Below are 15,480 nucleotides of genomic sequence, written 5' to 3'. Positions count from 1 at the left end.
AGAGCTGAAAGTGATCAGTGTTTGGCTCATGTGTGAGAGTCCTTTTCTAAACAAGTCCACCCTGTTCCTGTCAGCTTGAGTCATTTCCTTTTTGGACTAACGGTGTTCATACTTGGTGAATGACAAGTCAAATTCTTAAACCACAAATACTTTTAGATTCTTTAAGTTATTATAATTATTATTATTATTTCAGAATAAAACATTTTTACATCTTATATAGCAGCTGTGGGATAATATTAAATAATAATATAACTAATGATTTATTTTATTTTTATTATTTTTATTTATTATTTTGTTTATTTGTTTATTTTTATATTTCTCTGTTACTATATTTTTATTTTTACTATTTATTTATATTTACTAAAAAAAATATTAGTATTGTTTTGCATTAAGAAGTGCAGTTACTAATAATACTTGTTTCTTTATTGTAAATTTGACAGTAAATCATTAACTATCATTAACAACAGTAAATATTCCACTCTTATTAAATGTACCATTGTTCTTTTATAGTATCACACTGAACTGACCGACAGCTTCAGTGATTATAAAATGAATGTAAAATTAGATAAAATTAGTAAATAAGTCACAAATTGAAGAAAAGTTTTTGTTTTTCTTGAGACTCCTAATTCCTACTTTTTTCCTTATAATAGGGAGTGGAAATGGTGCTCCTCTGCCGCCATCTACCGGTTATATTGGTAATTTCATGTTTTTCTTTTTTTTAATTTAAAGCGTTTCATTGGCATTGGCAAACTTTTAGTTTTATAAATCATCACACTACAAATAATATTAAAATTGGATCATATTTTGAGCTTTGAAGTGCTGGAAAAAGTGTAAAGCACTTGAAAGCCCTTAAAGTGCTTAAATTTCACTCTTAAAAGGTTGTACGAATCCTGAGATGATGTAAAACAAACATTCTGCCACAATACCATGGTTACAGTTAGCATCGCTACATTGCTGGATGGTGAATGTTGATGATTTGTGGATTGAAAAGCCTTTAACAACTTCATTTAACAACGTTCATAGCACAATGTCTCTCCTGGTTTCCATATCAGTGCTGTTTGATCTAATATCTATGGTTTATAACAGAATTCTGCGCCAAATTTAAATGCTTCCCACTAGATCTCGCTGCGACGTTATTAACTCTTCGGTGATTTCAAACGATGTGCAGTTACGGTGTAGCATGATGATCGAGAACGGCCCGCAAGTAAACAGTTTCGTTTCACTTTTGTTTAGGTTGCCATTTGATGTGCCGTTTCTTATATGCAACATAAAAGGCAGCTATTATCATTTGGCCAACGTGCTGGTGGCACCAATGCGACCTCTGACAAAAATTCAGTCGTTAGCAAAATGCTACCATTTGGTTGTAGTCTGGATCCTTGAACTGTAGATTATTAAATGAATAAGCCAGTCAAATCCATGCATGAATTGTAATATAATATAGAGCGTGACTGACTTTTGAATAGTGAGTTAGAGTTGAATAAATGATTCACAGCAGTTTATTATTACCTGAATGTCATCCAGCAGCTCCTGCTTTCGGCGGCGGATGTTTTCCAGTTCCTTTTGCTCCTCAGGCGTGAGGTCGTCAGGCACTGAGAACGAGATAAAAAATATGTTTTTTTTCATAGCCAGTGACCTAGGCTTACACATTGATCTGATCATATTTTAGTGGTGATATGGTGAAATGAAGACAGATTAGTGAACGAAAGGACTGTGAACAGAATCGATAGGACACAATATTACCCAGCAGCATCTTTACAAGCATACACGCATCAATAACCAACAAATGACTGAAAAGAAATGATAACCAGGCCTGATTTCCTTGTCACAAATCTTGTAATGCACTATGATATCGTAATTGGATCATGAGTAAAACTACTCCAAATGTGCAAGAGACACCAAGGAAATAAAGATATCCGTAAATACTTGCAAATGTCCTCAAACTGATCCAAAAGATAAAGCACAAATCAATCAAAACCCTTTTGAGTTGCAGTAGACCGACACACTAGCCTGAAAGACGCTTTCAGCATCGCAGAAATGGGCTTTAGTGCTCTCTAGCCAGACGCCTCAATCACAGGCACAAACTTTTATTCACCATGTGACTGAGATCTCACCCACAGCATCCTCCTGTAGCCATGGCAACCCATCAGTGCTTCAAACCCCATCTGTGAGGGTGCCGAGAACAAACACTCGTCACCTCACAGCATCCCTCTGAAATTTAATTTTCCTACTGTAACATTCAAAACTCATTTAAAGTCGCAAGTCCACCAAAATCATTGAATATAACTAAATTGTATAGTTTTAAGTCACAACCGTGAGCTTATTAACATATGGCCGCCCACATTAATCGCCATCTATTTAGTATTCAGCAGCGACCCTCCTGGATAAATTACAGTGTGTGAACTATGCCAATACGTGGAGGTCAGAGATTCATAACAGGTATTTACATATATTTCTCTAAACAGTGGTTCTCAACCCTGGTCCTGTTTGAGACCACAAAACACTTTACATGATATAACACAAGTGGATTTCAGGGAAAAACTAAATGCTACAAATGTGTTGAATATAGTCCTTTATGCATTATGCATTAATTAAACAAGATTTTTGGCATTAATTTAAATTCCTGAAACAGAGACAAGACATCCAGATTTATGGGAACCAAATATTTCCATGAGAAAAAGTTGTACTCTAAAAAACCACATTGGAATTACGCTTATTTTCTCAACATCAGAGGAAAGTTTATGACGCTAAAGCAATTTAGTCACCAATTATTTAGAAAAACGTAATACTGTGCAAAATGAAATTTAGACCTCTAAAAGCTCATTTGAAAAGAAACTCTTTATTGAACAATGTAAAAAACCCTTGTAAGTTCTGAGAGTCTGAGGGAAAGATATGGTGAACCACTTCACATGCAGTTGGATGATGGAAACCCCCTCAAAGTCATGCAAGTGGCAAACACACTTTCTGCTTCCTCCAGCAATGAACAATGAAACGAGGTGAAGAGAGAGCTCAGTGTTCGCTTTTCTCGAGAAACCCACATGAAGAAAATGAATTCACTGCAATGCCAGAGTAGGATGGGCTCCCCACACAGGTTCTTTCCCGGCGCTGCCCAAACATCTTATGGAGTTTTTTCCTTGCCACAGTTGCCTCAGACTTGCTCACTGGGGGCTGTAATGTCTGGTTCAGACAACACAATATTTTTGTTTCGAAAGTCACTGTGTCAGATCATGACTCCTGAAATTATTGCAAGTTGCGGGTAGACTGGAAAAAAAGATTTATACGAAACACCTTCACTCTCTTCAATTTTAGAAAAGTGAAGCCGCCCAATGTCCCAATATGCCACTGGCATCTTGCCTATACTTAATACTAATTCCAGTACTTTCTGGGTTGCTTTAGCGCCTCTGCTATCATTCTCCTGAATTCATCCCGTGGTCGTCCCTCGAGGGAACATAATAAATGCAGGAGTATTGTTTCAATTGCATTATTCCACCTAGCCGCACCAATACCATCGCCTCCCTTTCGTTTTGCCATGTTTGAAAGCGGTGTATGGAGGAGATTCTGTGCTCCTATTGGTCAATGTCACAGACGTGATGGAACCCGTCATGGAGGACCGAAATAAATCATGCTAGTATACAGTACAGGCCAAAAGTTTGGAAACATTACTATGTTTAATGTTTTTGAAAGAAGTTTCTTCTGCCCATCAAGCCTGCATTTATTTGATCAAAAATACAGAAAAAAATTTAATATTGTGATATATTATTACAATTTAAAATAATTGGTTTTCAATTTATTATACTTTAAATTATTGTTTATTTCGGTGATGCAAAGCTGAATTTTCAGGATCATTACTCCAGTCTATCACATGATCCTTTAGAAATCATTCTAATATGATGATTTATTATGAGTGTTGGAAACAGTTCTGCTGCTTAATATTTTTTCATAACCTGTGATACTTTTTTAGGATACTTTGATGAATAAAAAGTAAAAAAAAAAAAAAAAAAAAAAAAGAGCCAATGTTTTAAAAATAGAAATCTTTTGTAACAACAATATTAAACAATTAAACATGATGCATGCCATTAAACAATATGGCATGCATTAGGCCTAATGATTATAAAAAAGCGCCATGTATACAAATCACTTGATATGAATTAAGACGGAAGTAGCACAACCTATCAAAAGCTATCTGATGCAGCTCGAAACTGATAAATGGGTCAATCTCAAAACTGTAGGGCTGCAGGATCAGATCAGGTCTGAAATTGAGTAATTTCAATGCAACAGATAGTCAGTGGGCTGCTAATCAGAATCACCCACACATGCTAATGCTACAACATCCCACGCATGAACCCACACATACAGCTAGAGAGACAAGTCACAAACAAAACCCTTCTTTTTCTGTCCCTGTCCAGCTTATTTTGCAACCAGGAAGTAAGCGGTTCTCTGTGAACGTGCAAGACTTCTGATTGAGTATCCGCTTAAGGTGAACCAGTATGTCTATGATTGTGATAAATTAAAAGAATCAGTTATGCACCAGTTCAAGACACTGGAAGCATTACAGTCATGTATTCTTGACTGAGTATTTTCGAGTGTTGAAGATTAACCGACAAAGGGCCATGATGTCTTGCCTACATTTTTTCAAGTGGCATTGGGTAATTTTTCTTCATAATGAAGTAGTCTTTATTTAGTAGATTGTTTTTAACACATAAAAAGAGTCATTATCTATGGAAGCTTGTTTCCACCACTGAATAATAAATAAATAATAATAATAGCGACTTTTTATCTCACAATTCTGACTTTTTTTTCTCACAATTGCGATATATCAAGTCAGAATTGTGACTTTTTTTTCTCAGAATTCCGAGATATGAAGTTAGAATTGAGAGAAATAAAGTCGCAATTCTGAGAAATAAAGTCGCAATTGCGAGATATAAAGTCGCAATTCTGAGAAATAAAGTCGCAATTGCGTGTTATAAAGTCAGAACTGTGAGATATAAACTATTCTGAGGTAAAAAAAAAAAAAAAAAAAAAAAGTGTGTCTTTTGGTATTGGGATGAACAATTTTTGGTATTGGGATGAAACCATGAAAGGTTCATATTCCAAGAAAACCAACATGTCTCTGACTGATAAGATTCAAAGAGCCGAAACCAGCATCTCTCGACTTGCGTCTTGCAATGCCCATGGATCTGGATTTGTAAAACACAGCTCAGCTGGTTTGATCAGGGTATTATCCAGAGCAAGCTTATTCATTGACCTCGTTTATCATGTGCTTTTTCGCTGACATATTTAGTGTGCATGCTCACATCTCTCCTCTGACAGCAGCAGGAGTTTTTACTGACCTGTTTCTGCGGTCCTTATCTAAGCCGTAAAGAGTGAAGAGTGTTTTGCTCTGATCAGTCACAAAAGCTGCTCTATAATCGCTCTGATTGAATGGAAGGGTGAAGGCCTTCCTAATGGCACAGGCACCGCAACCCAGCAAAGAAAAACCACAATTACAGAGAGCCTCTTGACATGAACCCTTGAGGACCGAGCCCAAGCTCTAATGCTGTCAGGATTGGCACATTCTTATTTTCCGTCCAGAACCTTTGGAGAACTCTCCTCGCAAAGTCAGGACATTAATACTTGAGGATCTCCTCCTTCAGATTTAACCCAGTTTAACATGTGCCTACGGGAGCCAGGGAGCAAATAATATGCCCACACCATCACTTCTATCAAAAGCTCAAGAGCTTTAATATGTAGCGACTGAGCTGCAAAGAAATGCATCAGCTCCAACAGAACCTGAGCTCTGATTTCATTCCGGATCATTGTAGGAATATATGACCATCAGTAACGGTAACACAATTACATTGCTGAGGCAACAGACAACTGGAGACAGTGCTGCTGGATATTGAAAGTAGATGCTGACAGACATCTATCTCAGGGACTGGAGCGAGGAAAGAGTCCTGCAATGCCACCTTTGGGCATGCTACAGACAATCCCACTGGATCCAACCTGGGTGTGCCATGGTGACTACAGCTCAGGGCCAAACAAGTAGAAGGGTCCAGAAGGCTCCAAAGAACAGGACACAAGCTGTCGGACCCTCAACACTTAACTCTAGGATAGTGTTGTCAAAGTACCGGCACTTCAGTATCAAGTCGGTACTGAAAATGTGACGATACCAGCATTCCTGTAGTACCGGGTACATTCGGTACTAGGCATGTGCCGGTATTCGGTAATGCGATAAATCGCGGTAATGAATATGCACGATATTGTTATCGTGGGCACTTCAAAATACCGTGAAAAATAATAGATCAGAATTTATATTTATAGAACGCGTATTAGCTTATTTTCCATCAACCGCTTAAACAAACACTGCGTATATGCTGCGCGAAACACGTGCGCACTCTGATGTAAACAATCCCCACATGGATTAGCACTGTGTGCATGCGGCGCAGTGCGTGCTCTAGTCTAATGTAAACAATCCTCACATGGAGAAGAAGCATGACGGAAGGAGGAACGCTGCCGACGATCAATCCCCCTTCTAAAAGCAGAGCTGTCAATACGCATTCAGCGTGAGACTCACGCAATTTACACTTTTCAAACGCTCTCGCGCCACATGCAGTTTCTCACGCAAAGAAAAATCGCGGAGCAAAGAGGACACGGAGACCGACAGACTAGACAGAGCAGGTTATTATGGTATGAGAACAATTCTCAGCTCTCATGTTCTGTCCATTTTATTACGAAATTCAGACAACAAATACTGTTTTGGTGCTTGTAAATGTGACTTGACAGATCACTGTAGCGCCTCAGTTCAAGCAAACCGATCATCTGTTACTTTTTATTTAAAGATACAGTAGGCTACAACTTACCTAAAGGTGCCTCATACATAATATTGATCATTCAGTGTTTTTCAACCACGGAAAGAGGTCAATAAAACTGCAGGTGAACAATTATGTCACAGAAGGTTACATTTACCTCAGGAAAGCCATTTAATGACCACCCCGATAGTTGACTAGAAAAAAATAGCTATAGAGAGGAGTATTTTGCTAAATATGTGCACTATATTACATTTGTATTATATTTTTACTTGTGTCATAATTGTTATTATAATGAAAACCAAATTATATTTAATTTAATTAGTTAATTTTTAACCTTTAATAATACCAGCTGACAGGGCTCTCTGTATGTTTACAGCATTATGTGAGATATATTTTTTCTTGAGAAAAATTAACGTCTATCTACTGGAGCCTACCTAATACTAATCCAAAAAGTCAATACTGAATCAAGATTGAAATCAAATCCCAAGAATTGAAAGGGTGAAAATTGTGTAAAATTCTATTTAGTTACCAAATGTTTTGACAATCACTATTGTAATGCAAGTAGTTTTTTTTTCTACATCCCCCCCACCAATCCATACATTTCTCTTGAGCAATTAAAATATCGTGATAATACCGTATACCGTGGTAAAAGCTCAATCAATTAATCGCAGCATGAAAAGTTGATACCGGCACATGCCTATTCGGTACCCGCTAATAGGAGCTGCTTTAAGTCGCCTCCGTGTTTTTATCTAAGCGTGGGACTCCAGACTAACTTTTTTACTCTGAGCACTGTCTGTAGCCGATATATACCACGATATATATAGTGTCTGTGTATATTAAACTGCAAAAAGACTATTTAAATATTAACCCTGCATGTTCTGCTTGTCACTGTGTGAATGAATGGCGCAGACGCGCGGTTTCATTTACCTCACACACACACACACACACACACACTGAAGCACGAGTGACGCTCTCGTTGTTTTCAGTCTGCTGCCTCACATGATGACAAGATGAAATTCATCTCCAGAGCCACTCTGATAGTCACTTCATGAGCATTTTACCGTTTAATTTGAGAAAAAACTATCGTCATATGATACACACACAGAAACTCAAAGGTCTTCACGGCAACCCGTCAAAATAAAGGTCCGATTTAACTTGAAGAAATTGACAGAAATAATTAGGCTACTGTACAGTAGATTTAGCTACGTCTCCATGGGATTTTTATAAGCAATATTTACGTTTAAACAGCATGTAGCCTTTAATGCTTATATGTATTATTTACTTATGATTACCGTCATAAATAAAGTCATTAAATTGAATTTAATATTTGTTTTCAAATAATTAAATAAAATAGAAAAAAAGTTCCAACAGATTTTGCTGTGGTACTGAAACTGGTACCGAGAACCGTAAAATTTTAATGGTATCGGTACAGACTACTGGAATTTTGGTACCGTGACATGATCCCTACTCTAGGAGGTAGACTGCCCCTACAGGTAAATAACCCTGGTTCGATCCCCAGCTGAACATGGAGTTTGCATGTTTTCGCTGGGTTGTCGGGAGTTTCTTTCAGGCACTCGGATCCCCGCAATCCTACAAGAGTTTGAATGGATGCAATGTGGCAAATGGCTACTTACTTGCTGGCTAGGCTCGCTCTTTATGGGGACCAGAAACCAGTGCTGAACCTTAACCACTACACCTCAACTTGCTTCTTTGTTGTTAAGAAAACATTTCCAGTGTCTCTGCTTTTATCCACCTTTATGTCCTTCTCTCGGGACAATCTTATCTTTCAAATACAGCCGATTCTCCTCATTCAATAGGATTTGCAAAACACAAAGCCTCTGTAAAGGAGCCACATCTGTCCTGCCAGCTTGTAAACATTAAACATTTACTCAATGAAACAAGTCTGGTCATCAGTCAAAGACACTTCTCTTAGGCTGTCTCGCCATGTGTGTGTTTCATTCGAATCAGAGTACCACCTCAATCTAGACCAGCACGATTAATCGAAAAGTAATCAAAACCTCTAACCGACGTAATTTTCCCATGTTGGTTATTTCTTCCTTTTTTTACGCCGTTCTGAACTAATCAGTAGCTTTACACTGTGAAACATTTGCATCATCAATGCGAGTACCACTGTGAGCACTAGCGGCAGCTGTTTACTATGGTAAGAATGAAACACCTCAGGATTTAGATTGTGGCAAATACTTTGTATCTTGTTTTCAGCTCTTTGGCTTTACTTCTCAAATGTAACACATTACACATTCCTCACCTCTGGAAGGTTGACCCCACGACAGAAATACTGAGAAACTGCATTCACTTGGATGTATTATGCCATTGTTCAAAGTACTAGACTCACTTTAATGTACTGGGCACCAGGTCTGACCTGCTGAAAAAGGCCGCATTTCCAAGGGCAGCGTGGGACTTCTTGGCGAATGAACACTGATATGATAGTGGGCAGATAATTGATGACTGAACTCCATAAATCAATCCAACTATGCTCTCGATAAATGAGACAATGCCTTTCTTCATGGGGCTTTTCTGCCTGAGTTTGGCTAAAACTGAAAATTGTTTCAGAAATCCCATGATAAACATTCCTATAGTGCCTGGAATCAAATACAGTGCATCACAGAATCATTCTAGGCTCAAACCAACCACCTATTGTCTGTCCTTCTGAACATGAACCAGTAAAATCAAAGCTCCTCCTAGATACGCAATATCTCTTAAGCTGATGGTCAGCCAGTGACTGTTAGATGCAGCAGAAAAGGCACAAATGACTGCGTGAAGGATGGCAGAAGCCATGTACCACTAACCTCACATGTCCTGTGAAAGCTCAACACTGCAGAGAGTTTTATCCAGTCCACAAATGATCCTTCTGTTTGCAATCAAACCACTCAATATGTGAGACAGTTCACATTACAGGCACTTGCATTCATTCTAAAGCAAATAAACTGTACAACGGCACACTAGCATGGAAAGTCTCAACAACACCCTGCCAAGTAGCCATTTCAATATCACAGCGAACTGACCTGATTCTGCAATCTTTAGTGAAATGTATATGTCGTCCTGATATCAGTCCACTTCTGTTTACTCATCAAAACTCTCTCCTTCATTATCCAAAGCAGGTAAAGGTAAACTCAAACCCAAACTCATCCAGGTAAGAATTAGACGTCAAGCATGACACATACAGACGTTTGCTACGGCAGACCGAGAAAGAGGAAGACACATTTCACATACTGCTGAAGTCCATGTGCAGACGGTCCTTTCCATCCCACACTCGTCTCTCTCTCCTCCCTTCTCTCAGACTTAATGCCATCATAAACAAGGATTGCCCCATCTAGTGGTCATTCTCTGCTCTTTCTTGCAGACATTTACTTCTAATTTCTTCACTTTTTTATCGATCAAGTGGATACACTGGCACCAAGAGGGATCTTGTGACTTGGCCCAAGCCCAAGTTGCACTAGTACCAACCAAAAGGACAATGAGAACAATGATTTTTTTTCTCTACAATCGCAAATTTAGTCTCATATAGCCAGACTTTATATAATCTGGTCCACAATGCACATATATTATTCTGTAAAAAAAACTCCCAGGAAGAGATCATCCCACTGAAACTAAACCGGTTTGCTTATTTCAGGCATGTACTTTCTATTAAAACCTTTCTATAAACCCACAAATGAAAAGTCTGTCATTGTTTACTCAGCTGTTTGACTTTCTTTCTTCTGTGGAACATAAAAGAAGGTATTTTGAGACAATGGAAGTCAATGGTCACCAAAACGGTCAAGTTACCAACATTCTTCAAAATATATTCCTTTGTATTCCCCATAAGAAAGAAATGCAAACAGGTTTGGGATGGCATGAGGGTGAGTAAATGATGACAATTTTCATTTTTGGGTGAACTCTCCCTTTCAGTCTCAATCGTAACTCTTCTAAATCCACATTATCTGAGAGCCACATTATACTGGTGTGTGAAGTGTTGTGTTCATATGACGAAGGAGAGCAGGGGAGGAAATGTCACCAGTTTCACTCTGGCCAATGAGTCACAGTTTCATCACTACTTCACTAACACAGAGTATAACGGAAATATAACATTGGCGAAGCTCAAACAGCAAAGCACAGCAATGTCAAGGCCATGGTTTTGAAGTCCCCACAAATGTATAACTGTATTACTATGTATTTATCCACATTTTTGAGCCCACCATATAAAGCTCATCTAATCCGATAAACTTGTAATAGTGATCAAGGCCTGAGATCATCGTTGAAATGCTTTTCCTGGAAGCGACCGGCCTCGGTGTGTCCTGAGAGGCTCTTAAATCAGATCTCTGAGGTGGTGACACAGTTCTGTGTCACGCACACGCTTTCAATATCACACGACTCACGGGTCTGAGCGAAAGCCAGGGAATCAAGGCAGCAGAGCATCAGCCAAAAATAACATGCGCAACAATAAGAGATTGTTTCAAGGCCTGTGTGAGGAATGCAGACCGGTTTATTTTTATCATCAGCCCAGCTAAAGGATCATGAGGCACCGGAGGATTTTTCTGCAGATCTGATGTGCGAGCTGTGAGGGGAAGGCCCGAGCTGACGGCCGATGTGCTGAGCAAACATCCTGAAGCTCTGCAGAGTAAACATCCTGCCGTTTATGTGAGCAAACCAAAGCGCACAGGAGAAATCTGATGAGTAAACACCACATATGACTACAAATCCTGATTGAGGCACAGGTTCACGCCATATACAGTTAGGCCTACCTCTGATGACAATTACTGTGGGAAATGTTAGAGTTATTCATAAACATTTCCTAATATTAAAAACTTTCATTCATGAAGATTTGGTCTAGGACTGCTCCCGAATAATCAACTAAACGTTAGTCGATGAGAAGAGGCTTAGTCTACCAAATTATATTTGGTCAGTTATTGCAGAAATAGGCTAAACTCCACAGAAAGATGTGAAGCCACACAGCCTGTGAGGGACAGATCGGGTCCTTGTGGTTATTACAGTATAACGGGCAGGAAATCATTCACCGACCTTAAATTTGGCTTATTTGAAACATGCAACGTAACGTTAGCAGGGCTCGACATTAAGCCTTTTCTTGTGCTTGTCCTTTGGACAAGTAAATCGGTCTTTCACTTGTCTAAGTAAAAAATAAGCTTGTCCAGAAAAAAATACTGAAGCATGAAAAAAAAAAAAATTTATTCTGAAGCAATATTCCCATCAGTCGGCTTTGACATATTTAAATCTGCATTTTTATGATATTTTAACCTTTATAAAGGGCATTTTTCCCCAAATCGTTTTAATGCATCATCTTTCATTTTAAATACTTGAATTTGATCAATAAATTAAATTCAAATAATAAGACACTATAGGGCTGTTACCGATCAAATTAAATCATTTACACTGAAAAAATACAAGTGCATTAAACAATGTCATGAGATTGTTATATATTTTTGGAATACAAAAAAAAATACAAACTGGAAAGAATGATAGTTTTAAACATGAAACTAAACCACAAGTAGGAGATGGCAGGTGACCGTCTTAACGAGTGAGTCATTGAGTCATTTGTTTAAGCGATTTGTTTGTTTTATATATTTTTGGAATATACAAATAAGACATTTTGGAAAGAATGATACTTTTAAACACGAAACTAAACCACAAGCAGGAGGTGGCAGGTGACCGTCTTAATGAGTGAGTCATTGAGTCATTTGTTTAAGCGATTCGTTCAAATGACTGATTCGTTCAGGAATGAGGAAGTTGTTTATGAATGGGTCATTGAATCTTTGACTCAAACGATTCATTCATAATGCTGAAACATTCAGTAATCAAAACACGGTTAAGTGTTCCTGAGATGAATTATGGCTCTGCTGTGATCTTTGTTTGGAACTATTTTTGCTGCTGAAATATAATTAAAATGAGTCAATATTGCATCTAAAATATAAGTGACTTCATTTTAATTACTTGTTTATTGAACTGTCATATGAAATCAGTGTCACATTTCCAATCGTGATGGTATTCTTCAGCACTCTTGGTTGTGTGATGTTGCTTAACTGTATCATAGGTTATAGTAAATATTAATTTGTTTTAACTTATTTGTAAGTTAACTGAGTTTAGGCTATTTGTTTCCGCTCATTTGTTTCCATTTCTCCAACACCACAACCTTGTTACCACCAGTACATTATATATTATATTATTATTACTCACTATCAGTCGCCAAATGAATGCAGAATCAATCTCGTGTTTTTGTGATTCCCTAGTTATTTTTTGTTATTGATGTTTTAATCGGGCTACTCGTCTGGTTGGGCAAGTAAAATTCTCTTTCACATGCCCCTTCAAAAAATTCACTTGTCCCAGACAAGCATGTCAAGCCGTGGTTAGCCAATTACATGGCCGTTTACTCTAAAGTTAACCTAGATAAATGTGCACTATTATCCGTCTCATATCCAAGTGTTCATGCGAAGAGCAAAGAAAACTTACTCTGTCCTTTTTGGTCATACAGATAAGAGTAAGACATCAGTCGAAAGGGTGATCGAAATCTATAGAAAGCTTGAAATGTCCACTTTTAAAATGAACCAATTCAAATAGAAAACAAATACTCTGATTATGTCATCCGTATGAAAGGTGCATTTCTCTCTAATTGTCATTAGCAGCCATCTTTGCAGCCGACACTGACTCAGAAAACACTAGTTTATTAATAAATAATTAAAATCTCTCTCTCTCTCTCTCTCTCTAGGCCTATATATAAAAGGTTTTTGTGTGTGTGTGTGTGTGTGTGTGTGTGTGTGTGTGTGTGTGTGTGTGTGTGTGTGTCATGGTTACATGCAGTGACATATGCACACTATGGTGCAAATTATTTGTACTTATTGTAAGTAGTAGCCTATTTATTGCATTAAGTCATGTTGTTATGTCTGGTTTTCAAACCCTTTCTCACATTTTTCAATTCTGCAATGTTCAGTCTTATTGAGATCCGAAAAAAAAAAAAGGCTTTATTTTCACTTTGAAACTCAAATAGATGAAGAACCCATGGAGCGAACAGGTGAATTCTCCATGAATTATTCAGAAGAAAAAAGTCTTAATTTTCAAGTAAACTTTGAGTCTTAAATTCCATGTAGGCTATTCCTCATGTGTTCTCATGTATTTCATATTTTAGTCTGAAAAAAGCTACAGTAAAGGTTTCCCTTTTTTTTTTTTTTTACTTGACTGTGGTTTTTCAAAGTGTTGGTTTTTGGCAAACTGCATGAAAACCAATGGGCGTCTATTTGACCCCAACACATTCGATGTAACCAAACCAACATTTGTTTCCAAAACATGATGTGACGTCAGCTTATAAAAACAAGCAAATTGTGTAGTAATGCACTTACAATGGCGGCATAAAATGGGTAAGGGGCATAAAAGTGGATGAACTTCTAGTCATGCATTACAGGAGTAAGCTAATTCCTGCAGGTGGACGTTGCTCAATGCACAATGTTCAAGATGTTTATTTCTGATGCAATGTCTTGCCCACAGACTTCTGCTGTAATTGTAAACCACTTTTACTTGATTATATAAACTGAGGGATGAAATTATTTTCTGTGATAGTAAACAAGATGTTTTTATCTCTGTCCTCTATCTCTCCATCTACTGATGGTGTGAACAGGCACACGGTCAACATCCACCATGCCCTTCACCTGATAAACACAGCGCCTGAAGAACGCAAGACAGGAAGTCACGTGACCACGGCGGTCACACATAGATAACCAACAGCACACAGACAGGAAACCGAGCAGAGCTGAGAGAGAAAAAATAAATCAATCACATCCTAATTTACATAGCAGCTCAACTCAACAGTCAGGTCACAGACACGTTAATGATATTAAACTGCACTGCGTTTCCCAAGATCCTCAGCTGAGACGGATGCTTCTTCCTGTCAGGGTTCAACGTAAGGTGACATTTCCTGTCAAGTCTCTTTCTCAGAAGGCCGTTAGATGGTCCACACCCTTACTATGGGAAAGAGCAACCCAGGCATACTTCTCATCTGTTAAAATATGTAATTAGGAGTAATCAAACATGAAATATTCGTGTTAACCAAATTTGGGAATTTGAAAAATCTGATGATCTGTTAACATAAGCATTGTATCTCAAACAGATTAATATAAACACCAATCGGTATTTCATGTACATTTGGGTATTTATTTAGAAAGTAGAAGTTATAATTGGGATCAGTGCGGATGGATGGATGGATGGATGGATGGATGGATGGATGGATGGATGGATGGATGGATGGATGGATGGATGGATGGATGGATGGATGGATGGATGGATGGATGGATGGATGGATGGATGGATGGATGTGTTGCTATGTGGTTGCTAGTGTAAATTTAGGCTAATTTTTAAACCCAACAGTTGGGTTTGTCCATAATTGACCCAAATATGTATTGAAGCATCCCATCAGCACAAATGTAGGCCTATATTGTGCTTTGTTTCGTGTTCGGTGTCCAAAATTGTTCAAATTGGTTTCTTTTGTAAGTGGCTCTTGGCCAAAATAAGTTGTTGATCCTGTATATGGTCAAAAGTCTGTCACCTTGAGATCTCAGCATTCCCACAGAAAACATCCCATCCCCCTCACCGAACCCAGACAGCTGAACCACATTCCTCAGCGACAGACAACAAGTGTTTCAAACACACACACACGACTACAGCATGTTACTACAGCAAAACGTCCAGGAAACCTCAG

At 38.2% G+C, this 15,480-nt stretch overlaps 1 protein-coding gene across 4 annotated transcripts in view; it reads right to left on the bottom strand.

The window, feature by feature from the left end:
- Nucleotides 1-15,480, bottom strand: part of cyth1a (cytohesin 1a) — a 60,736-nt gene that overhangs the window by 19,191 nt on the left and 26,065 nt on the right. For 3 of the 4 annotated variants that reach the window (XM_081381303.1, XM_081381304.1, XM_081381306.1), the window contains one exon: nt 1,507-1,589. In XM_081381303.1, the coding sequence (XP_081237429.1) occupies nt 1,507-1,589 (83 nt within the window). Of the gene's footprint in view, nt 1-1,506; nt 1,590-9,808; nt 10,062-15,480 lie in introns of those variants that run through there. The other variant, XM_081381305.1, reaches the window with a different exon arrangement.

The sequence above is a fragment of the Scardinius erythrophthalmus genome, assembly GCF_964197995.2.
Source record: "Scardinius erythrophthalmus genome assembly, chromosome: 1".
In the NCBI taxonomy this organism is placed as follows: Eukaryota; Metazoa; Chordata; class Actinopteri; order Cypriniformes; family Leuciscidae; genus Scardinius; species Scardinius erythrophthalmus.
Note: the sequence above shows the minus strand (reverse complement) of the source record. Positions and strands in the feature narration are given on the sequence as shown.